General features: G+C 41.6%; 1 protein-coding gene across 8 annotated transcripts in view; it reads right to left on the minus strand.

Annotated features, from left to right (window-relative positions):
• Positions 1 to 13,954, minus strand: part of LCOR (ligand dependent nuclear receptor corepressor) — a 120,437-nt gene extending 106,483 nt beyond the window's left edge. For 3 of the 8 annotated variants that reach the window (XM_080687638.1, XM_080687633.1, XM_080687632.1), the window contains exon 1: positions 13,819 to 13,948. In XM_080687638.1, coding sequence (XP_080543764.1) covers positions 13,819 to 13,915 — 97 coding nt within the window. In that variant the 5' untranslated portion in view covers positions 13,916 to 13,948. Of the gene's footprint in view, positions 1 to 12,757; positions 12,832 to 13,113; positions 13,314 to 13,818 lie in introns of those variants that run through there. The other 5 variants (XM_080687634.1, XM_080687637.1, XM_080687635.1 and 2 more) reach the window with 4 other exon arrangements.
• Between the last annotated feature and the right edge of the window lie 9,980 nt (positions 13,955 to 23,934).

Here is a 23,934-nt window from a genome sequence, read left to right on the forward strand (position 1 = left end):
TCCTTCCTCTCTGAAATCAATAAAAATATATTTTTTTAATAAAAGAAAGAAAAAGAAAACATACAAACAACATAGAAACATCAAGCTGATGAAGTGAGAACTCACACAATTAATAAACAATGTGAGCCTGACAAGGAAAGTTCTTCTCAGGGCAGCTGTCTCATATCCTTGTTTCTTAACATTCAGCAATACTATAGTCACAGTGAGTACCTACTATGTGGAAAATATCAAAACTGAATTCTTTATATTCTCCAAAACAGCTCCTCCCACAGTCTCTCCCATCTTGGGTAAAGGTAATTAACTCTGTACTTTGAATTGCTTAAACTAAAAACTTTAGAGTTTTCATTTCCTTTCTCTAACTCCCCACATTAATCCCTCAGGAAATTATGTTGGATCTACCAATCCTACACAGTCTTCTACCAATCTAAAATAGAGTCCAAACCACTTTCCCCTTCCTCTACTTACTAGTACCCAGTTCAAGCAACCTTCATCTCTCACCTGGACTAATGCAACAGCTTCCAACTTGGTATTTGTGCTAATACTCCTGCTCCTCTTACTCCCAGCCTATTCTCAACATAGCAGCCAGTTAGTTTGTTAAAACTAAGCCAGATCATCACATCACTCTCCTGCTCAAAAGCCTATTATGCTCCTGATTTTTTCACAGTAAAGTCAAAGTCCTACCTTCCCCTCAAGTTTGCAGTGAACCTTAACGTGCCTAAAAGAAAAAAAAAAAGTCTTATTTTTAAAAGAAGAAAGGTTTAACTGTCTAAAGTGCAGCTGAGCCTGGCTGGCGTGGCTCAGTGGTTGAGCATTGACCTTTTTGTTGGTAGGGGCAACAATATGACCAAAATGGCTTTTGGAGAGACTGTTTCAGCCCAGTGACAGGGCTGACCCTAGTTTTTTTTTTTTTATATTTTTTTATTGATTTCAGAGAGGAAAGGAGAGGGAGAGAGCGATGGAAACATCAATGATGAGAGAGAATCACTGATCGACTGCCTCCTGCACACCCCCTACTGGGGATCGAGCCTGCAACCCGGGCATGTGCCCTTGACCGGAATCGAACCCAGGACCCCTCAGTCCACAGGATGACGCTCAATCCACTGAGCCAAACCAGCCAGGGCTGTCTGTCTACTTTTAATAATGTGAAAATTGATCAGTGAATTTAGGATATTAAGTCAATCCCACCATGATAAAGTCACTTGTCACCTTTCACCTAATAATTTTAGCCTGCAATAATAATCTGCCTGGATCCATAATCCATAGAACTGTGAGTGCAAAATGGTGACTTTTCTAATATTTAATTATTTTTAAAAGAAAAAGAAAAAGAATAAACTAATGTCCAGAATAGAGAAATCTATAGAGACAGAGTAAGTTAGTAATTGTCTATGGCTGAAGGGGGGGGGAAGAGAAGAGAACAGAATAAGGAGGAGCTGCTAATGGGTATGGTTTCTCATCTGTAAACTGAATATGATACCCAGTGGGGTGATAAAAATGTTCTAAAATCTGAATGGTAATGGTGGCATAACTCTGAATATAGTAAAAATTACGGAACTATTTGCTTTACCTGGGTTGTTTGCTATATGAATTATATCTCAATAAATCCACTTAAAAAGGGAATGAGCCATTAATGTAACACACACATAAATACTATGTTTAAGCAAAAGAAGCCAGACACAGAAGAGTACAAACTGTATGATTCCTTTCATATGAAATCCAGATGCAGGCAATACTAATGTATAGTGATAAAAGTTATTGTGGTGGTGGGCAACTGCCTAGAAAAGGACATGAATGAACTTTCTAGGAGTCTGGAAATGTTCCATATCTTATTTTGGGTAGAGGTCACAGGGGTGCACACAGTTGTCAAAACTAAGAACAGTACACTTTAATTATATCACAACAAGAAAGGTGGTTAAAAAACACATTCCTATTTGTATTTAGGAAGAAAAGAGGATAAGAACGAAAAGCACCTGTCAGCCTGGCTAGTGTGGGTCAGTGGTTGAGTGCCGACCTATGAACCAGGAGGTCACAGTTGGATTCCCTATCAGGGCACATGCCCGAGTTGCAGGCTCAATCCCCGGGGGGGGCTTGCAGGAGGCAGCCGATTGATGATTCTCTCTCATCACTCATGTTTCCATTTCTCTCTCCCTCTCCCTTCCTCTCTGAAATCAATAAAAATATAAATAAATAAATAAATAAATAAATAAATAAATAAATAAATAGGCCTGCCAAAGAATGCCTTCATGCTTCCCCAATGGAGTGACTGCACAGCTGTTCATTTACAGAAATATCTGGTGCCTGAGTACACTCTGTCTTTTCTTCCCATAACAACTTAATAAACGCATTCAGTGCTCCCCTTGCCTCAAATTTTCACACATATCAGTTTCCCTAATTTAAAAAAAAAGTGCAAGAATATTTCAGTCAAACTGGGCCTAGTTAAGCATGTTTAAGTATCACCAAGTATTGAAAAGGAAATATAAATATTTACATAAACCAGAGTTCTAAAAGGGAAACCAAAGTCTAACTTTTTTTCTTCTGTCTTCTGGAAACATATTCTGATACCCTGCCTGGAAAAATCCTTTCCACCTACCACTCTTCTCCTCTACCTTCCCTTGGTTAACTCTCATTTGTCCTGCACCTCTCAAGTGAAAATTTCTCTTAGAAATTCTCCTGAATTTCTATTACTCCAATCTGCTCCCACCAAAAACACAATTACAACCACAGAGAACAATGTCTCCTTCATTGTGTAGTTATAGGTCCCTCATATGATTGTCTCTATTTCTCTTATTAGAATCTAAGTGCCATGCAAGCAGGAACAGTCTGCTATGCACATCACTGTATCTCTGCATCTAGCATAGTGCTGGGTAGCTAGCCTAAATACTCACAGAACATTTGGCTCAATAAATAAATTAAAATGCAAGTCAGCCAAACCATCTAAATAAAGATCGTCCCGAAAGCAAAGGGGTTGTTCTTGTTTGAAAAATCCATTATTATTTGACAGAGGACATTTTGGGTCTGTATTTATGAGTCACTGGGTATCTACTTCCTTGTCAACTTGGCTTTCAGAATATAGCATTGTCCTCTGAGTCATTAGTTTCTACTCTCATTCTGCCTGTTGTTCTTTTAACTAGGCACATTTACTTTTATCTTTATTCTCTGGTGAGTATTTTACTACCAGAGGCCTGGTGCATGAATTCGTACACGGGTGGGGTCCAGCCGGCCCACCTCAATTGGGGCCGATCAGGCCGGGCCAGCTGGGGGGAGGGGACACGGGAGGTTGGAAGGCTGGCCCCGCCCCCTGGTCAAACTCCCAGTCGAGGGGACATTTGCATATTAGCCTTTTATTATATAGGATATGCTTCTCCTGTAGTTTCCAAGATATGAGATTTTGAGAAATTAAACAATAATGTTCACAAACTATTGCCAACACAATATTTAATGGCATTAATAGCGGTATAAACATAACTGCTTAAGGAGAGGCGTTTTAGTTCAGAATGCAAACAAACTGTCATTACTACCAAAAAGCTCAAAACAGTTATCCCAACCTTCAGTAAACAGAATGCTTATGACACAAAAAGAATGAAGTGCCAAAAAAGAACAGACACAACAGGTAAGTTGGAGACAAAAAAAAACAGCATCATGAAAGGGTCTAGCATTTTGTAGAACATGCTAAATGAAAGCAAAAACATTTATAGAAATCAACTTGTACCAACTAAAGACTAGTTTAGCAAATGCCTAGTAAATATAAGACCAAGCCTTTGGGCAAAATTTGAGCAATGTTCTACAAACCTTTGAAGCAGTTCAAAGAGAATGCATAACAACAATTTATGCTTTCTTGAAAAAGGTGGAAAAGGCATGAGGGTAGAAAAACCTGGATGCCTTGACTGTATCAATCACACACTGCAGGCCTCCAAAAGAGTAACAAAACAAATGAACTTTCAGAATCGATTCTGTAAGAATGAATTCTGATTATGTGAAAATTCATGAATTGGAAGAAGAGAATCCAGAAGTCCTTTTTCTAATAACAATCGTATCCTCCCTTTCCTCCCCCATTAAAACATTATTTTCAGCCCTAATCAGTTTGGCTTGGTGGATAGAGTGTCAGCCTGTGGACTCAAGGGTCCCAGGTTCGATTCCAGTCAAGGGCATGTACCTTGCTTGCAGGCACATACCCAGTAGGGAGTGTGCAGGAGGCAGCTGATTGATGTTTCTCTCATTGATGTTTCTAACTCTCTATCCCTCTCCCTTCCTCTCTGTGAAAAATCAATAAAAATATTTTAAAAAAACACATTATTTTCACCACTGGCAATCTATATATATAAAAGGCTAATATGCAAAGTGTCCCCTTGGGAGTTCAACTGGGAGACCAGGAGTTTGATCGCTTGCTATGATGTGTGCTGACCACCAGGGGGCAGCATGGAACAAAGGAAGGCCCCGGCTGGTGGCAATCAGGAAGGCAGTTAGGGGCGACCGGGCCAGCAGGGGAGGGCAGTTAGGGGCGACCAGGCCTGCAGGGGAGGGCAGTTGGGGGGAGGGGGGGATCAGGCCTGCAGGGGAGGGCAGTTGGGGGTGACCAGGCTGGCAGGGGAGGGCAGTTAGGGGCAATCAGGCCAGCAGGGGAGCAGTTCGGTGGCTATCAGGCTGGCAGGGGAGTGGTTGGGGGGTGATCAGGCTGGCAGACAGAAGTGGTTAGGGGCAATCAGGCAGGCAGGCAGGCGAGCAGTTGGGAGCCAGCAGTCCTGGATTGTGAGAGGGATGTCCCAGATTGGAGAGGGTGTAGGCTGGGCTGAGGGACACACACACACCCCTTGTGCATGAATTTCATGCACCGGACCTCTAGTCAATCATAAAATATGTCAAATTATTATGGCTAGGGGAAAATTTTAACCAAATAGTATATACAGGGTGGAATAAAAGTAGATTTACAGTTGTTCATATGAAATATAATACAATAATTAATAACTAATAATACAAGAGTAAACTGTGTTTCACATAGTCACAGCTATAAGCCTAGTTTTGCCGCACACTGTATTTTTAAATGCCAAACCCATAAATTCCAAAGTCATCCCAAATCCCTACAAAATCTATTTAAAATGCAAAAGATATTTATTGGGAAATTTTATGGTCAGGATTTTATTTTAAGAGGATGGACGGATAAAAAAATAAATTTTATATGTACCGCATATGATCTGTATTAGTTTCCTATAACTGTTGTAACATATTACCACTAACTAGGTGGCTTAAAACATCAGAAATGTATTTGCTCACAGTTCTGGATATTAGAAAGCAGAAATCAAGGCATTGGCAAGGCCATGCTCCCTCTAAAGCAGGAGTGGGGAACATGCAACCGCAGGCCACAAAAGGCCTGCAAAATCATTTGGTCGGCCCTGCCAAGGCATTAGGGGTGAGTAAATTAAATGTTTGACCAAATATAGCAGGCTAACTTTTTAAAATTATTATTTTTTATTTGTTTCAGAGAGGAAGGGAAAGGGAGAGAGAGAGATAGAAACATCAGTGATGAGAGAGAATCATTGATTGGCTGCCTCCTGCATGCCCCACACTGGAGATCGAGCAGGCAACCTGGGAATGTGTCCTAACCAGGACTCAAACCGTGAACTCCTGGTTCAGAGGTCAACACTCAACCACTGAGCCACGCCGGCCCGGCCAGGTTAATTTTTAAGTTGATAATTTTGTATGGCCCCCGAATGATGTTATAAATATCCAAAAGGCCCTTGGCAGAAAACAGGTTCCCCACCTCTGCTCTAAAGGCTCTAAGGAAGAATCCTTCCTTGCTTCTTTGTAGCTTCTGGTGATGTTAGCAATTCTTGGCATTCCTTGGCTTGTGGCAGTATATCTCCAATCTCTGTCTTCACATAGCTGTCTTCCCTGTCTGTATTCAAATTTCCCTCTTCCCATAAGGACACCAGTTATTGGATTAGGACCCCATATCTAGTATGGAGCTCATTTTAACTTCATTACAACTGCAAAGGCCCTATTTCCAAATAAAGCTACCACAGATACCTGGGGTTAGGACTTCAGCATATCTGTTGGAGGGATATAATAGAACTCATAACCTGGTCCAAATCAGTCAATTTCTTCATATGTGGAATATTTATAAATTTTGCCTAACCAGCATCCATCTCCCTTTCTTAGATAAAAGCATCCAATTTTCTTTTCAAGAATTAATCTGCCCTTCCTTAAAGTCTCTCTCCAAAACCAAGTACCTGCCCCCAGGATGGGTCAGAGAATCACCCTCCACAGGCCTTAGGGACTGGTTCAGGGATAGGCCACATGACCCAAGCCTGGCCAATGAGTCCTTCCATCCCAATTTGGCTGGTTCTACTACAAGAAAGAGACACATGTGGATTTTAAGAATCACATAAATCTAGAGCTGCCACTGATCATCTTTACCATCATATCTGCCGAAGAAGGAAACCAAAAGATGAATGTTTAAAGGTGAAGATAAGAAGACATTCCTGATGACACAAGTCAAACTTCTAAATAGTCATGTCAGAATCTAGCTTTAGCTTTTTACTCTGTGAAATTCCCAGTTCATAAACCTACAAAATGATCTTTTTGACTTAACTTAATTTGAATTGCGTTTCTGAAGTTCTGATAAATAAAGGCAGAATATTGCAATGTGCCTTATAATTGAAAACAGGGCCTCATTTTTTTTCCCAGTTATTTTCCTCAAACTTGGCAAAGAGACATGAAGCTATAGTAGAAAAAGAATAGTTTGTATTCATATACATTCTCTTACCACCAGGCCATCTGTCATGAAAGGTTTTAGAATCTAAACTTTCAAATTCATTTATGCTTGTTCAAGTATGAATCTGTGAACTCCTGATAGCAAAATATGAACAATACCAGGAACTCTCAGGGTTATAAAAACCTAAGTACCAATACCTAAAAACAAAGCATTCATAAAGTGTTTTCCTCCTCAGTTACATGCCTTATCACCACCATCCCTAAAGCAATGACAGTACTAGGTCAACATCACTACACAGTGTCTGGAATGGTGACAAAGTCACACTGAAATTTCCATATCAAGAACATTCACTACAATCTTGCCCTTTAATATGGCTATCATTGTTCACGGTTCATTTGTTTCTACTTCAAGCAAACTTTGTCACACACGTGGTATGCCAATAAATGTCCCTGGATTTCTGAAAAGAACACAAATTTTATACTCACATACAATCTAAGCACTCTTCCTTCACCTACTGCCCACCTTCAACTTTTAACCATTTGTCTCTGGAAAATTCCTAGTCCATTCCTATTGCTTTTAATGGTAGGTCAGAAATCTCAAATTAATACACATATTCTGAATGAAAATGCCTACATTCCCTCTTTCTTACGCTATTTTTTATTTTATTTTTATTTTGCTTAAGCAACTTGATTCACTATAAATAGAACACTGTCTCTTAATTTCAGTCACTTGTTTAGTCTGTAATATTTCAAAGTACTGTTTTCTACCTTTCCACAAATACTTCCTGAGCATCCATTGTGTGCCAGTACTTTGCCAGTACTAAAAAATAAAAAAAACATGAAATACTTAAAAATAAAAAAACATGACATGAGAATTGACTTCAAGTGTCTTGCAAACTAGGAGGGGTAGAATTGGAGAAACAAGGGGAAGAAGGTAAATAAAGTAGTATAATAATACTTGCACACTAGAAAAAGAGTGTTCTATATTTTGTGGTTAGAGGACTTGAAGGATTTAAGAGTGAGAACTGGGCAGGATATAGAGAGAACTGAGACTGAAGAAGTTGACTGGGCTCAAATATCTTGGAGGGCTTTGCATGTTGATTAAAGTAACTTTGTGCTACATGCGAATGTTTTTCAAACTTCAGTGTATACAAGAATCACCTGAGATCTCTGTTTAAAATACAGATTCCCATGCCCCACCTAAGAAGATTCTAATTCAGCAGATCTGGGGTAGAACCCACATTTTCAATGTTTACAAACATCTCAGTGGTTTTGTTCAACCAATCAATATTTGAAAAAATGTTTTAGAGGAAAATATTTTCCTCAAGTTTTCCAAGTAGTCCTAGAGATGAAAAGGAGAATGTTGGAAAAATATTTCCTTTCAATAGCCTCCATTTCCACTGCTCTGTAGGTGACAAGATCATCAGCTGAGAGAGAAGTAGGAGTACACAGGGGCTAAAAGAGAGCCATTGTGATAAGCTGCAGGAACTGAGCAAGAATACACAAAAGAACTCCCAGTGCTGAGACTCCAGTTTAGGCTGACCACCATAAATGGACAGTAGCATCAATCCACAGTTATTTTTCTATCTATACATTAAAATAATACCCACTTAGACCCCAGCTGAGTGGCTCAGTTGGTTGGAATGTCATCCCGTGCATGAAAAAGATTGCAGCCCTGACCGGTGTGGCTCAGTGGATAGAGCGTCGGCCTGCAGACTGAAGGGTCCCGGGTTTGATTCCAGTCAAGGGCATGTACCTTCGTTGCAGGCACATCCCTGGTGGCGGGTGTGCAGGAGACAGCTGATCGATGTTTCTCTTTCATAGATGTTTCTAACTCTCTATCCCTCTCCCTTCCTCTCTGTAAGAAATCAATAAAATATATTTAAAAAAAAAAAAAAAGATTGCAGGTTTGATTCCCAGAGCACATACCTAGATGCTCAGTAAATATTTGTGGGTTCGATTCCCAGTCCGGGCACATATGGGAGGCAACCAATTGATGTTTCTCTCTTACACTGATGTCTGTCTCTCTCTCTCTCATCAATAATATCCTCAGGTGAGGATTACCAAACAATAAAATAAAATAATGCCCACCTAGTACAATTATTATGAAGATTTAATTACACATTTAATGCAAGAAGTGCATTGAAAAGTATAAGAGAAGGGTTCAACAGACTAGATGAAACAGAAGAAAGAATAAGTCAGTAAAATATGATTTGTCTAACCACCTGAAACTAATCCTATATAATAAAAGGCTAATATGCAAATCGACCAAACGGCAGAACGACCAGTCGCTTTGATGTGCACTGACCACCAAGGGGCAGACGTTCAACACAGGAGCTGCGCCCTGGTGATCAGTATGCCCTGGTGATCAGTAAGCTCCCACAGGGGAGTGCTGCTCAGCCAGAAGCTGGGCTCACAACTGGTGAGTGCCATGGTAGTGGCAGGAGCCTCTCCCGCTTCCGCGGCAGCGCTAAGGATATCCAACTGCCAGCTTCGAGGGGATTGGGCCTAAACCGGCAGTCAGACATCCCTCTTGCAATCTGGGATGCTGCATGCACCAGTGACCATACTTTTCATACAGGTGAAAAGCATCTTGCTGTTGTATGGGCAGCTACATTTTTTTGCCCTGATTATAAAAAGTAGTACATAACATGATCCTTCTGAGGCAGTAGTACCATTTTCCCCATTTTATGGGTAGAAAAACTGAAGCAGAGAGAAGTTAAGTAATTTGCTTTGTCACACAGTTATAAGTGTCAGAATCAGGGCTGACCACAAAATGTGCAAGCCAGAGTCCATGCATATCATTGCTGCATCATCCAGTTTTTTCAGTTAGAGTAGGTTTTAATTTTTAAATCTAAGAGACTGTTCCCAATATATAGGGTAGAGTCCCTAGGCCTGGCCGGCGATCAGGGCCATCTTTGGGCAGGGCGATTGGCCAACGCTCCCCCCCCCCCCCCGACCCGCCCTGGGCGGTGGCTTGGCGCTGCCCCAGCACAGCCTGGCCCCCCTGCATCGCCACCACCGGTCACCTCCTGTGGCGGGGGGGGGATCTGCCCCCAACTCACTTTTCATGACAGAAATGCCTTTTCCATATTCATCAAAATGAAGCAAAAATCTGACACATTCTTCATGAAGTCTTCCTTCATCATCTTGAGAGACTTCTTTCTTTTCTAAATACCCCCAACCACTCGCCTGCACCATGGGAAGGCACATTTTGTCTTGTACTGTAACTGCACACACTATATTTTCTCTAAGGACTAAAAGGTCCCTGAACGTTGGGGCAGCTTCCCCAGTATCTTCGGCTTGCCCACAGTGCCTGGTACAAAGCAGATGCTTAATAAATATTTAACTGAAGTACTTACCTAATTGCCTTTCCTTCCTAAAAATAGCACTACTAAACAACTAAGTGATTAGGCAAGTACTCAGAAATGGCAAGTCCCCATAGACACTGAACACCTAATCCTCACTCTATAAAAAAATTTCAGGTCATACTATGTAGTCCATAAGACTTAAATTTTTTTTTAAATAGTATTATTCAGATGCTGCCTAGAATTGCTCCAGCTACAAGTATATCTGAAGAAATTAGGCTAATCTGAAATAATAACTCTGTGTAAGTCAAAGAGATTTATCTTGCTATCCTTCAGCCAAGCTAGAACCAAGTTGAAATCACAACTTTTCCCTATATTGGGAAGAGCTTCTTAAGAATACAGCAAGGATGAGGAACAGCCAAGCAATAGTTCACATCACACCAGGCACTGTAGAGAACCTCAATCTTCCTGGAATCTGAACTGACTTTCCAGAGGATGCCTCAATAAACACCAGGTGACCAAATATTCATCTTGATCATAATCACTGCATGAACCTGCTAACTCCAATTCAACTAAAACCTCATAATTAATGGAGACACCAACACTTCCACCTCCACAATACAGACATGCCCACCTTCCCCCAAGCCCCACAAAAAAAATTAAATTTTGGAAACAGAATTCATTTTTAATCCTAAGACTGCTATAATTCAAATATAGAAACCAAATGACCCTGAAGTATTAAGATAATCAGTCAGTCAACAGAATCAAATAGAATGTTAACTGCTCAGAACCAACCCCACTAAAATAAAAGAGAAATTATTACATCTGCTAGTGACAAACAACATACATAATTATCTTTTGGACTGTACATAAGGATCATTGCCAGCCCTTTTAAATACAGAAAGTTAACACTACAATTGATTTCCTTATAACTTTCCCCTTAAATTACATACAGGGTGGGACAAAAGTAGGTTTACAGTTGTTCACATGGAAAATAATAAAATAATTAATAAATAAAAGTACAAGAATAAACTCTGCATTTTACATACTCACAATTGTAAAACTACTTTTGCCACACCCTGCATAATAAAAGAGAAAATATGAGGCCCAAATGATTTTAATTGGGATACTATCAACTACATATTACTGTTCAGATTAAAATACTGCTCTGCACTCTGGACTCTAAATATCTCCTGAACTTTACTACCTCGAAAGTGGAAATTTGGGAGTCAAAAGTATGCTTTAAGAAAACTGATCACCAAATTAATATCCTCCTTCAAAAAATGAATCTAAAATTTGATAATCAATTCAGATATTTATAGAAGGATTTATTAGTCAAGTTTTTAAAAAGCCTTGTAAAGCAGCAGTAACTAATCACTAACACTAGCAATGACTGACAAAAAGAGGGCCTGAGGCAGAAGGTTAGGATTCAGAGCAAACAATTAAAATAAGATAAACAACTCACTGAAACCATCTAAAGTAAACAGTAACTTAAGAAATCCTTAGAATTATAGTCATCAATTTTAAAATCTTTTAAAATCAAAAAAGCCCTACTTTTAAAAAAATCACTAAAAAAGTGAAGCAAATACAAAAACTAAAAATTTTTCTAATAATTTCAGGATTTTGTATTAACTCACAATTCAGAAAACTCATTAATGCGTCTCAAAACCTTCTAAATGCCTTTTGTAAGCTGTCTTATATGATGGTTACAACAAATATATAATTCAAAAAGTGTTTAAAGCAGACATAACATTTTAGCAAGTGTAAGATAGGTTTGAAAGAATAAAACAAGCAGAGACAGAGCAGAGTAAATGAAAACTGATAAACCAAAGGCTGATTCCTGGAGGGCAGAGCTGGACTTGGATTGGCAGGAGGGAAATTTTAAAATATATTCATACGACAAATTATACCAAAAACCTGATTCATGCCTTTGTTATTTACACAAGCATATGTTTTAAAATGTACTTTTAACCTTTAGACAACCAAAGTGATATCAGATACCTTAAAGCACTGCTTCTATTAATAATGTTCATGTTACAGACCAAATCTTTAACAAAATTCACATCCATTTTTATAATGAAACAGCAGAAATGGAAAGGCTTATATCCTCTAAGTAAAGGTTACCTTATTTTTTACTTGTTTAAAGTTTCAGTTTTGCTTTATAATCTATTATAGAAAACATCCCTTGTGGGACATTGTAAAAGGGCATACCCTCCTGTCAAGCCAGAAAGCTCAAACACAAAGACATTGAGCGGACCAAGTGCAGTAATTCTTCCAAACTGAGCCTCTCCAACACCCCCTCACCCTCCCCCCCCAACAGATATGTCTATTAAATCAGTGTCTGTTCTCCCCCTCACACAACAAAGAGAACTTCTCACCGCATGAAATTGCCGCTGAATGGACACCAGAAAGCAGGATTTGCATAATTCCTCCAACGAAACCCAGTCGGGAAGGAGGGGATGAGGGGCCCAAGCGAACGGATAGAATCTCCCGGATTCTGTTGGGGAAGACCTGGCTCCTAAGAGTGTTCCCCACGGGTGGGGTGGGGGCTGGAATTCTGGACCTCCCCGAGGACTGGGCGTGGGGGACGACGGAGGACGACGAGAGAGCATTTCCCCGCACATCAGCAGCACCGAAGCAAAGATGGGGAAATAACAATACTGGAGGACAGGAGAGCCCGACACAAGGATGGACTGGGGCTAGGGGGCGGCGGGCGGAGCGGAGACACCACACGGGCCACTTACTTTTTGGAGGGGGGTTAAATATATGAGTTAAGCCCTTATGGTCCCGCCGGCCGCCGCACAGAGGGAAACGGGACCTTGGGAGAGAAAAACAGACAAAAACACATAGTGTGAGAGGCGCAGCTCGGCCGTGCGGCCCCTCCCGGGGCGCCCCAGTCCACACTCCCTCCGACCCGCGGGGAAAATGCCACCCCGGGCGGCCCGAGGTCCGGGAGGCAGGGGGGTGGAGGACGAGGCGGCGGCTCCGGCAAATCCCCGGGGAGGGGACAAGAGCGACTAGTCTTCTCGGTCGGACCCGGTCCCACCCCCCACTCCCGTCCTCCCCGCCGTGCACACACCGAACACAAATACACACACACCGACCCGAGCGTCGAGGATTAACTCCCCGGCCGCCGCCGCCACCACCGCCCGCTGAGGATGTGCAGCCGCTGCCCCCCGCGGCCATGACACCCCACTTGGCTCAGTCAGGCGGACCCCGGGCCTGTGACAGCTCCGGCTCCCTCCGCCCCCATCTCCACCTCACGCCTCGCACACGCCCGAGCGCCCGCCAGCCCGCCGCGCGTGCACGTGGGCCCGGGGGCGCGCGCCGCTGATGCACGTGGGGGAGGGGCGGCGCGGGACGGGGAAGGCGCCCACGAGAACGGAGGATGAGGCTGAGTGGGGCCCAGCATGTCCCCCCGACCCGGTCCGGCCCCGCGCTGGGCTCGGCGGGACCCGCGGCGGCGACCCCCGCAAGTGTCAGCACTGCGGGGCGAGTCTCCACAATAAGGGGCAGGCGGCGCCGGGCCGCCCCGCGAGGAAGGGAGAACGGCGAGCTCTACCGCCCGAGAACCCGCCCCGTGGAGGGTGCGCGAGGGGAGGGGCCGGCGCGCGCTCAGGCCCGAGCTCGGGGAGCCCGCCCGGAGGTCGCGCGCCCGCACTCCGGGGGGTGGGGGAGGGGGGACAACCGAGCCAAAGAGGGCGGGCGGGCCGGAGCAGCAATGCCTGCCCCGGCTCCCTCCCACGTCCGGGGCGGCCGGTGGCTGGCGGCCCGAAGGCCTGAGGCGGCCGGAGGAGGAGCTCACCTACACAGTGGATGAGCTTGTGGCGCCAGGAGTCCAGTTCTTGCCGAAAGCCGCGTTTCTCAACGGAGCATTGCTGCCGCCTACACACCCTCGCCATCTTCTGCCGCCCGCCCGGCCCAGCCTCCGCCGCGGCCCCGCGCACGCCCAGCCGCGTCGCCCGGGGCCGCGCACGCACCCGCGGCCTGGGCGTCGCGCCTCCCGCCGGGGGCGGCGCGGGGGCAGGGCCGGTCTCACCTCGCGGTGGCCCCGGCGAGGCCCGGGAGACGACCTGGGTGCGCACCCGCCCGGCGCGCGCGGCCGGCCGGGCTGCCGTTCCCGCGGTCCTTGGCCGTGGCCGCCGCCGCCTCCGGCAGCCCAGCAAGGCACCTTCCTGCGGCCGGAGCTCAGCCCCTGCGACCCGCACCGCCGCCGCACTGTCCTCCAAGGCCACCGCTACCCCTTCCTTCCCCTCCCCGAGGCTTGTTGTGTCTTAGACCAGTCCCATTTATCGCTTCCAACCTGCCTATAGCCAGGCACCAACTGTTGCAAGTTTCGTGTAACTGGTTCTCTGAACTTCTCGGTTGAAACTGCTCCTCCCATGAGCCTGTTTAAGAAGCAAAATTCGGAATAAATACCCGATGCCCGTGGAGGCACTGAGCCCTAACGTTTTAAAAGAAAAAAAGATACATTTTATTAAGTCATTGGGGGGCTTGCACAACATTCGTAAGTCCGGTAAAAATTGAAATCAAGCGTTTTAATTTTTTTAATATATTTTATTGATTTTTTTACAGAGAGGAAGGGAGAGGGATAGAGAGCTAGAAACATCGATGAGAGAGAAACATCGATGAGAGAGAAACATCAATCAGCTGCCTCCTGCACACCTCCCACTGGGGATGTGCCCGCAACCAAGGTACATGCCCTTGACCGGAATCGAACCTGGGACCCTTGAGTCCGCAGGCCGTTGCTCTATCCACTGAGCCAAACCGGTTAGGGCTCAAGCGTTTTAATTTAAATTAAAAAACCAAGAGGTTTCTACTAGCAAGACTGATCATAGGTAAAATTCTCAGGTTGACAGATTAAGAACCCCTTCTGTGTTGTGTGGAAAGCGATTTCAGAAAATTGTGCTAAAAGTGAGAATGACATGTGAAAAGAAGGCTTAATTAACAATACTTAAAGCAGAGTACTGGAAAGGACTCAAATCCGTCTTTCAGGAAAGACTGGAAAAGAAGTATTTTCGAAGGGGGTTTTAGGTGAAAACCTGAAATAGTTAAGTAATCCTGGGTAGGGCACTAGCTATTCCATGCAAACATTATGCAGGCCTTAATTACTTGACTGTTACTTGAAAGTGAAAAGAGAAAATGAAAGGGGGAAAGGTGAAAAGGGGGTAGGGAGGAGAAACAACGCAAAATAGATCCCTATTTAACAATAGGCCCAGTACCCTGGAATGCCGGCTCTTCCTCGCCTTTGGGGTTTAAGATTAAAGACGGTGCATTCCTGCTTTTAGATATGTAAATTTAAATTTGAAGACTTAATTTTAATTATTGTAGCAGGTAAAACAAATAAATTAGTTAAGTACTTGGCATCAGGGATCCCACTGGTGTATTGATTTATGTCTCTTCAAGGGTAGTGGTGTTGATTCTTTGAACCGGGAACTTGTGGAATGGGATGTCTGTCCATAAAGAGAATGGGCCTCTTGGGTTGCAGTGGTTTGAGATGTATGAATAGAAAAGCACTTTCTGCTCCCCAAATATTAAAAACCAATGTCTTTTCCCCAGTTCTCAGAATTCCACAATACTTCACTGACTTAAGAGTACTGTCAAATGAACAAGCTATTATTAAGTCGTGAAGTATCGAATTTCTGTGTACATACTACTGTCCTAAGTGGTGAGGGGAGAGCACAAATATGAGATAAAAGATTGAAACTTCCTTTCTTCACCGCTAGGTGGTAGGTTTGCGTCTTTTGTAGCTTTTAACCAAGTTTCTATGGTTTTTGGACGAAGTTGTTTCACAAAGTTTGAAATAAATGAACAACATGTAATTATCAAATAAATTAATAATGAATGTATTTTCCAATGACACCATATATTTTGTTTAAAAGTAATCAAACCAATGGTAATACTTCCAACATAATCTCTTAGTCTCACAGAGATTAAGGATTTTAGTGCCCTAGCTGGTTTGGCTCAGTAGATAGAGCCACGGCCCGGGGACCAGAGTCCCAGGAGGGCATGTCCCTCGGTTGCAGGCTCCTCCGCCACTGGGGCCCGGTTGGGGCTCCTGCAGGAGGCAACCAATGGATGTGTTTCTCTCACATCAATATTTCTCTCTGTCTTTCCCTCTCCCTCCCACTCTCTCTAAAAATCAATGGGAAAATATCCTTGGGTGAGCATGGACCTATGAACCAGGAGGTTCACGGTTGATTCCTGGCCAGGGCACATGCCCAGGTTTCAGGCTTGATCCTCAGTCTCAGTGTGGGGCATGCAGGAGGCAGCCAATCAATGATTCTCTGTCATCACTGATGTTTCTATCTCTCTCCCTCTGTCTGAAATCAATAAAAATACAATAAAATAAAATTTAAAAAAAGAAAGAAAGAAAGCTTAAAGTTGAAATGTATTAATTAGAAAAAATTAAAAATATATATTAACAGTTTCAAGAGGATGTAGGGATATTTTTTATTTTAAAAAAGTATTTTCCCATAGCCCTTGATATCATATTCTGTGTTGATCTATATTTACCTGAACAAATGGTATTTTGTTTATCTGATTTTCAGGAAATAACAGGCAGTTCACTTTTATCTTTGTTAGGAGACTATAAGGGGGGGTGGGGGTGGGGGAGAGAATCACCAGAAAGGAGTTATTTATAAGTAGGCAGCAAATGAAGGATGTTTCCATGGAAAATGTGTTTTCATTTTGAAACCTGAAAAGGTATAAAATGTATCTGAGTTAGGGAAAATGAAAGTGTTTAAAACCAAAGGAAGTCCTTAGGAAAAATTTTAATAAGTAAAAGAAAGTTTGGTAAAATCACAGAAAGTACTTATACTATATCTTTGCTGAGCTTTAGCAAAATGGGCATTGCACAGTTTATATCTGATTTGCCCATCTAACAAAACTGACTGAGCAACCACTCAAATTTGTTTTCATTTAATCTTTTGAAAGATTGGTTATTCAGAGTCTGCTATGTGCCAGATACACAAACAAATGGGTGACTGGTTCTGGTCAATGAACTAATTGTGAGCAGAAGAGATACCTAAGACTCCAAGACTAAGTAATTTTCAAGGGTCTAAAGATGCAGGTGCAGAGTCATTGGAGATTTAGATCAACTTCAAGGTTGGAAGCAGAGCAGATAGAGCTGGGCATAGAATTCACATCTGCTCATTCTTTATGCAATGGTCTTCCAACGCTGGCCTTTAGGAGTATTAAATATATGATACTAAGTTATCATAAAGAATAGTTTCATCATTGTGAGTGAATCTTAATTATGTTCCTTGTAGATAACATAGTAACTATTACTGTAAAAAATAATACAGACATCTTAAGTACCTATCAGTTTGGGGTGGGGGGGGAATCAGAGTAACATATGAATTTGTGGAATAAGGATAGGAGTTACTATGTATTGAGTGGGGACTCCAAGCTAAGTCCTGAGCTAAGCACTTTACTTTCCTTATATTATTATTTTTAAATATATTTTTATTGATTTCAGAGAGGAAGGGAGAGAAGAGAGAGATAGGAACATCAATAATGAGAGAGAAGCATTGATTGGCTACCTCCTGCACACCTCCTACTGGGGATTGAGCCCACAACCCAGGCAGGTGCCCCAACCGGGAGTGAAACCTCAACCTCCTGGTTCATAGGTTGATGCTCAACCACTGAGCCTTGCCAGCCAGGCCCTTTCATATATTATTTAATATTTAAAACAATTCTGTAAGATAGGTACTATTTTTAATCTCATTTTAGAGATGGGGAAAAGAAAGCACATGGAGTTTAAATAACTTACTCAAATTCACACAACAGATAGTTGGAAGAATTTGAACTCAAGAGATTGCAATAATTTGGTTTTTCTCTTTTTTATGTAGTGTGTCAAAGATCAAGGTACTAGTAAATGCCTTTTCAAACATTTAAGCACTGTTATTTGTCACTAAAACTGTACTATACTGAATGTCTTGTATAATTACATATACTTACGACTCATTATTTTGCCTGTAGCACAGTTCTATAATTTCTTCTCAAACATTATCTTATTGATCCAATAACAGTTCTTCCCAAATCAATTGAAATGCAGAAATAACAAGGCACACACTGTGGAGTACTTGAAATACTGTAGATACAGTACAACATAAAACAAAGAACAGTTCATCTATTTGTGGAATGGGTGACATCTCATATTCAGAAGAGGAAAAATAAGTACACTAAAGTGATGAATGACATCTCAATCTTTTTCTCACATTCAGTTTAAAAAAAGAAAACATAATCTTCACATGTTACTTCTAGTGGATGTCATCTTGGCATAAAAAAATTTCCCTGTAGAACTTTTCTTGAAAATTACTCTGTAGATCTCTCTGAAAGCTTTTATTCTCTCAGTCAGATTCTTCTTGACAGACGCTCTCCTAGATGCAGTGTTAATGATGCCAATAAACTCTAGGTGTTCCAAACAGATAATGATGTTGCTGTGCAAATGCTCTTTCATACTGTCTGACACTATTAATTCTGAAAAAGTCTATCGGTCAGTTCTTAGATCTATCACCCTTTCAGAAAGTTGAGTATACCAGTCATCATTAAACCTTTGAAATCAATTCTTCATCTTTCTTGGTAATCAATTTGTTTTATGACCTTCAACAAATCACTCAATTCTCTGACCCTCATTTTTTTTTTAATTCTCAGCCAAGGATATCTTTTCCATCATTATTTTTTCTTTTTCTTTTTCTTTTTTTTTTTTAGAGTGAGTAGAAGGGAGAGAAAGAGAGGAAGGGGGAGAGAGAGAAAAAAGCATCCATGTGAGAGAGACACACTGATTGGTTGCCTCCTGCACACGCCCCCTTCAGGGCCTGGATGGAACCTGCAACAGAGGTACGTGCCCTTGACTGGGAATGGAACCCAAGACCCTTCAATGTGTAGGCTGGCACTTTAACCACTAAGCCACATCAGCCAGGGTCTCTGACCCTCATTTTATTTATTTTTTTTAAATATGTTTTTATTGATTTCAGAGAGGAAGGGAGAGAGAGAGATAGAAACATCAATGATGAGAGAGAATCATTGATCAGCTGCCTCCTGCATGCCCCACACTGGGGATCGAGCCCACAACCTGGGCATATGCCCGGAAGGGGAATCAAACCATGACTTCCTGGTTGATAGGTCTACGTTCAACCACTGAGCCACACCAGCTGGTCTGACCCTCGTTTTAAATAATCATGAGTTAAAAAAGAAAGGGAAATTTAAAAACTTTGAACTTAATCAAGCTAAAAATATAACATATCAAAAGTTGTGGGAAGCCTCCAGGACTTCGAGAAATTACATTTGTGTAGTTAAAGCCACCAGGTCTGTGGTATTTGGTTATGGCAGCCCTAGCAAATGAATATACTAGTAATCCCCATACTGGAAATAACTTACATGTCTATCAACAGATACATGAATAAACAAATTTGGCAGATGTCATCCTAATGAAGTGATCAAAGTTACATCCTCTTATGATAGGTCATATTGATATCATTTACCCCCTGACAGGGAGCAAAGGAGGTGGAGTCTAAGCAGAGCTGAACGTATTGCTGAGCTGAAGAGGCAGTGATCAGAGTTCCAGACTACTGTAGTGGCTGTAATCTGTGAGGCAGGATAAGAAGAGAAGGGAGATATGCACACAAAAAGTAGCTCAAAAATATACAAAGGGATTCCATTAACGGAAATTCAGTCTTTGGCTAAATGCTAGGCTTCATGTGCACAGGAAAACATCCAACAAGGCCTGGGAGAAAACAGCTACTTGCATGTTGTAAGAACAGAGATCCCTGGAGTCACAGGGTACTGGGAGACATTAAAGTTCTGACCAGAAAAAGTAGAGAGACCTTGATGTTTACTCTGGGGCTTGATCCCAAAAGTTCCATGCCTTAGGAACAGAGCAATTTTAGTTTGAATAAAGGAACCCTAGACCACCCTATAAATAAATAAATAAATAAATAAATAAATAAATAAATAAATAAATAAATCTATCTCTGACAAGATCAGGCGAATCCAAATTAAATTAGCTGACTTTTAAGCCTTAACATTTTAAAAAATTTTATGTTAGAGAGGAAGGAAGAGAGAGACAAAAAAGAAACATCAATTTGTTGTTCACTTATTTATTATGCATTTTTCGGTTGCTTCTTGTGTGTGCCCAGACTGAGGATCAAACCCACAACCTTACTTGGCTGGTGTTGCTCAGTGGTTGAGTGTCAACCTGTGAAGCAGGAGGTCACAGTTCAATTCCCGGTCAGGGCACATGCCTGGGTTGTGGGCTCGATCCTCAGTGTGGGGCATGCAGGAGGCAACCGATCAATGATTCTCTCTCATTATTGATGTTTCTATCTCTCTTTCTCCCTCTCCCTTCCTCTCTGAAATCAATATAATATATTTTTTAAAAGAAAGCAGTTGGGGTGGGATTAGTGAGCATTATGTTATCTAATCTACTCAAGGCATTAAGCAACTGTCCATATGGACGAGAGTGGTACCTGTGGTGTAGCCTTTTGGGATGAGAAGACTGCCAAGAGCATAAGTTGAATCAAAAACTCATATTTCAGAGGCCATTTCGGAGAGAACTGAGAGCCGAACAGTACCTGGCCCAGATGGAAGCACCTTGTCTATCTGTTGCTCTCTATTACTCATTAACAGCAGGCACCCCTCTTGCCACACCCTTTTGTTCAAATATAATTAAATTTTAGAATAACATGACTTTAGGAAGAACTGTACAAAGTGCAGATACCTGGTTTGTGGGTAGGAGTTGGAGTGTAGGCAGCAATGATAGCTGGGAATCAGAAAACACTTGTACATGTTTACTTTGACAAAGAATCAAATCCAAGTTCTCCCCCTGGAGTGGAAGAAGGCAGAGAGCCATCAGAACTAGGTGTGAGAAGTAAAAGAAGGAGGAGGAGAAGGAGGAGGAGGAGGAGGAGGAGGAGAAGAAGGAGAAGGAGAAGGAGAAGGAGAAGGAGAAGGAGAAGGAGAAGGAGAAGGAGAAGGAGAAGGAGAAGGAGAAGGAGAAGGAGAAGGAGAAGGAGAAGGAGAAGGAGAAGGAGAAGGAGAAGGAGAAGGAGAAGGAGAAGGAGAAGGAGAAGGAGAAGGAGAAGGAGAAGGAGAAGGAGAAGGAGAAGGAGAAGGAGAAGGAGAAGGAGCACATTAGCTCCTAAATGCAATGTGGTATACTGGATTGGATCCTGGAATAGAAAAAGGACATTAGTTAGAAAAAACTAGTGAAATCTAATCTGGAATTTAGTTAATACTAGTTAAAACTAAAGACATATAGTCTGGAGTTTAGTTAATAATAATAATATACCAAGGTGGGTTTCTTAGTTTTGGCATTGCATCATGGTGAGGTAAGATGTTAACAATAGGTGCTGGGGTCAGGAGCTGTGTCAGCAGGCAGTGTATGGAGCTATGCCGCCCAGTGGCATACCCACCAAGCCTGGTAATATTTCCTACCCACTCTTTTGCCTGCGCTCAGCATGAAAGGACAAAGGCTTAGCTGAACTCAAGAGAAAGAGGAATCACATTCCCTCACCAAACCCTTGCTTAGGCCCTTCCATGTAACTTTGTTGGTATGAATTTGGCCCAATGAAAGGAGAGGCATTTTTATCCCCACCTCCCACATTCTATTCTGGCTACTCAGATCTCTCAATCACAGCTTAGCCCCTATAACATTCCTCGACTTCAAATTAAATTTAGGGCCAAAGTTCCCTTGGGGCCAGAAAGGGCACAATTTTCTATACCAAGGAGCTGAGCGTGCTCACCTGAGTGCAGAGAGCTGCAGGCAGCCCAGGTTATGGCCATAAAATCCTCAGCAGGTGTTGGTGGACAAGGCAGATAGATTGGGGGAGAGGAATGTTTCAGCTGAGAGGATGTGGTGCCTCCCCAGAGCCTGTGTCTGGGTGATAAATGGGTGGAGAAGAGAGAGAAGTAATTACTTACTTCCATGTGCAGACAGACTGGCATTTATTGCAAGCTTATCACAAAAGTCCACAAGTTATTATATTTCACAGCAAACAGTTATTGGAGGGATGAAAGGAGTGAGACCTAAAAGAAACTGAAAAAGAGATAAGCATCAACAAAAGCAACCAACACCCCAGACAAGCCATTTTATAAAGGGGTTCTCTTAAGCATACTTCTCAGAATTCTGGTGCACGCAAAGTGTTACCACAGAATCTTTAAGATAAAGTTTATTCTCATTAGTACTAATTAACATGAATATATATAATTCATGAGATTATCCTCAGGGTAGTGTCAGTGTGGGTTAAAGGGGATATCCCAGTGGTGGGAAGGAAGGAGAACAATGGGGAGACCTGGTTTGGACAATGAACTTGTCTGGAAGGTCAAGGCTATGTGTATTTAGAATCACATGTAGGCAAAATTTCACTCCTTTTCAACTGAGTAGAGAAAAGCCATTGCTTCTTTATATGTTAATATGCTTCTAGCTATTTTACTAAATCCACTTCTTACTAATTTCAATACTTTTGACTAGTTCTTTTTCATTTTCTAGTACAAAAGGACATCATCTACAAATAATAATTTTTGTTTATTCCTTTTGATGTTCATTCCTTTTATTTATATTTCATATCTTACTGCATTAGGAAGAATTTTCAAAACAGTAGGTAATTATAATAATGGTGACATCATTATTTTGAAAGGAATGCCTCATGTTTCTCCTTTAATTGTATTTAGTTTAGATTAATTGCTCTTTACCATATCATACCATTTTTCCCACATACTGACTCATATATTCTCTTCTTTGCCAATTTAACTCCTACTCATTCTACAAAAAAAAATGAGTGTGTACAAAAGCACATGTAAATAAACACCCAGCTATCCTTAATGTAGTTTTATTATAGTTTATGAAGGACTTCATATGCAGATTCTCATTTGGTGCTCTTGACATGATGAAATAGGTATTATTAGGACTTTCATTTTAGATATATAAAAATTCAGTATTTGTGTGGATGAGCAATTAGCCCTAGGACATACAGTTAAATGGACTGCGGGTTTGCATTTTAGGGAAAATATTTTAAATCCCAAGGAATTAAATTGCAAGAGTTAAGAGTCCAAAGTGTCTCATCCATAAGGTATTGCATCTGTGCTTAAAGCAGGAAGAAAGCATAAAGACAGTGCTCGATCTTTTCATTAGGAAAGAAAAGTTTCCCACAAGTTCTTTGGGAGACTTTCCTTTATGTTTCTTTAGCCAGAATTGGATAGCAACAATAGCTAATGTTTAGTTAGTATTTACTATAGTGTCAGATATTGTCATATATATATTTAATTTCACATTATATATTTATATTATACATATATATATTTAATTATCACATTAACTCTATGAAGTAAGCACTATAATCATCCTCACTTTATATACAAACTAAGGCCCAGAGATCAGGAATTTAGCAAATAAGTGGTAGACCCTTTATTTGAACCTAAGTAATCAGGCCTCAGTCTGTACTCTTTTTTTTTCTTTTCTTTTAGTCTCAGTCCATACTCTTAAAAATCACCTTTCTGTCTTCTTGTTAGGAAAGACCTAAAGATACTTACATCAAGACTTTCCCACAAAACAGCCCATCCCGATCACTCTACGATGAAACCTCCAGCTGAAAAGCCCTCCTCACACAGAACTTACAATCTCTTATTGCTCCTTTCTTAGATATGAGCAGACAGTGAAGACCCCCAGACATTTGAGGAAGGGGTTTTTTTTTTGGCTTTAATTTTAATCAACTTTGATATATGATCCGAATAAAATAATATGTACCTAAATAATACTGTATTGTATACTTGAAATTTGTTGAGACTAATCTTAAATGTTTTCACCAGGAAAAAAAAAAAAGGTGACTATGTGAGGTTATAGATGTGTTAACTAACTTTGTTGTGGTAATCATTTCACAATATATGTGTACAAATCCATCACATTGTTCACCTTAAACTT

The sequence above is a fragment of the Plecotus auritus genome, assembly GCF_963455305.1.
Source record: "Plecotus auritus genome assembly, chromosome: 9".
Lineage (NCBI taxonomy): Eukaryota > Metazoa > Chordata > Mammalia > Chiroptera > Vespertilionidae > Plecotus > Plecotus auritus.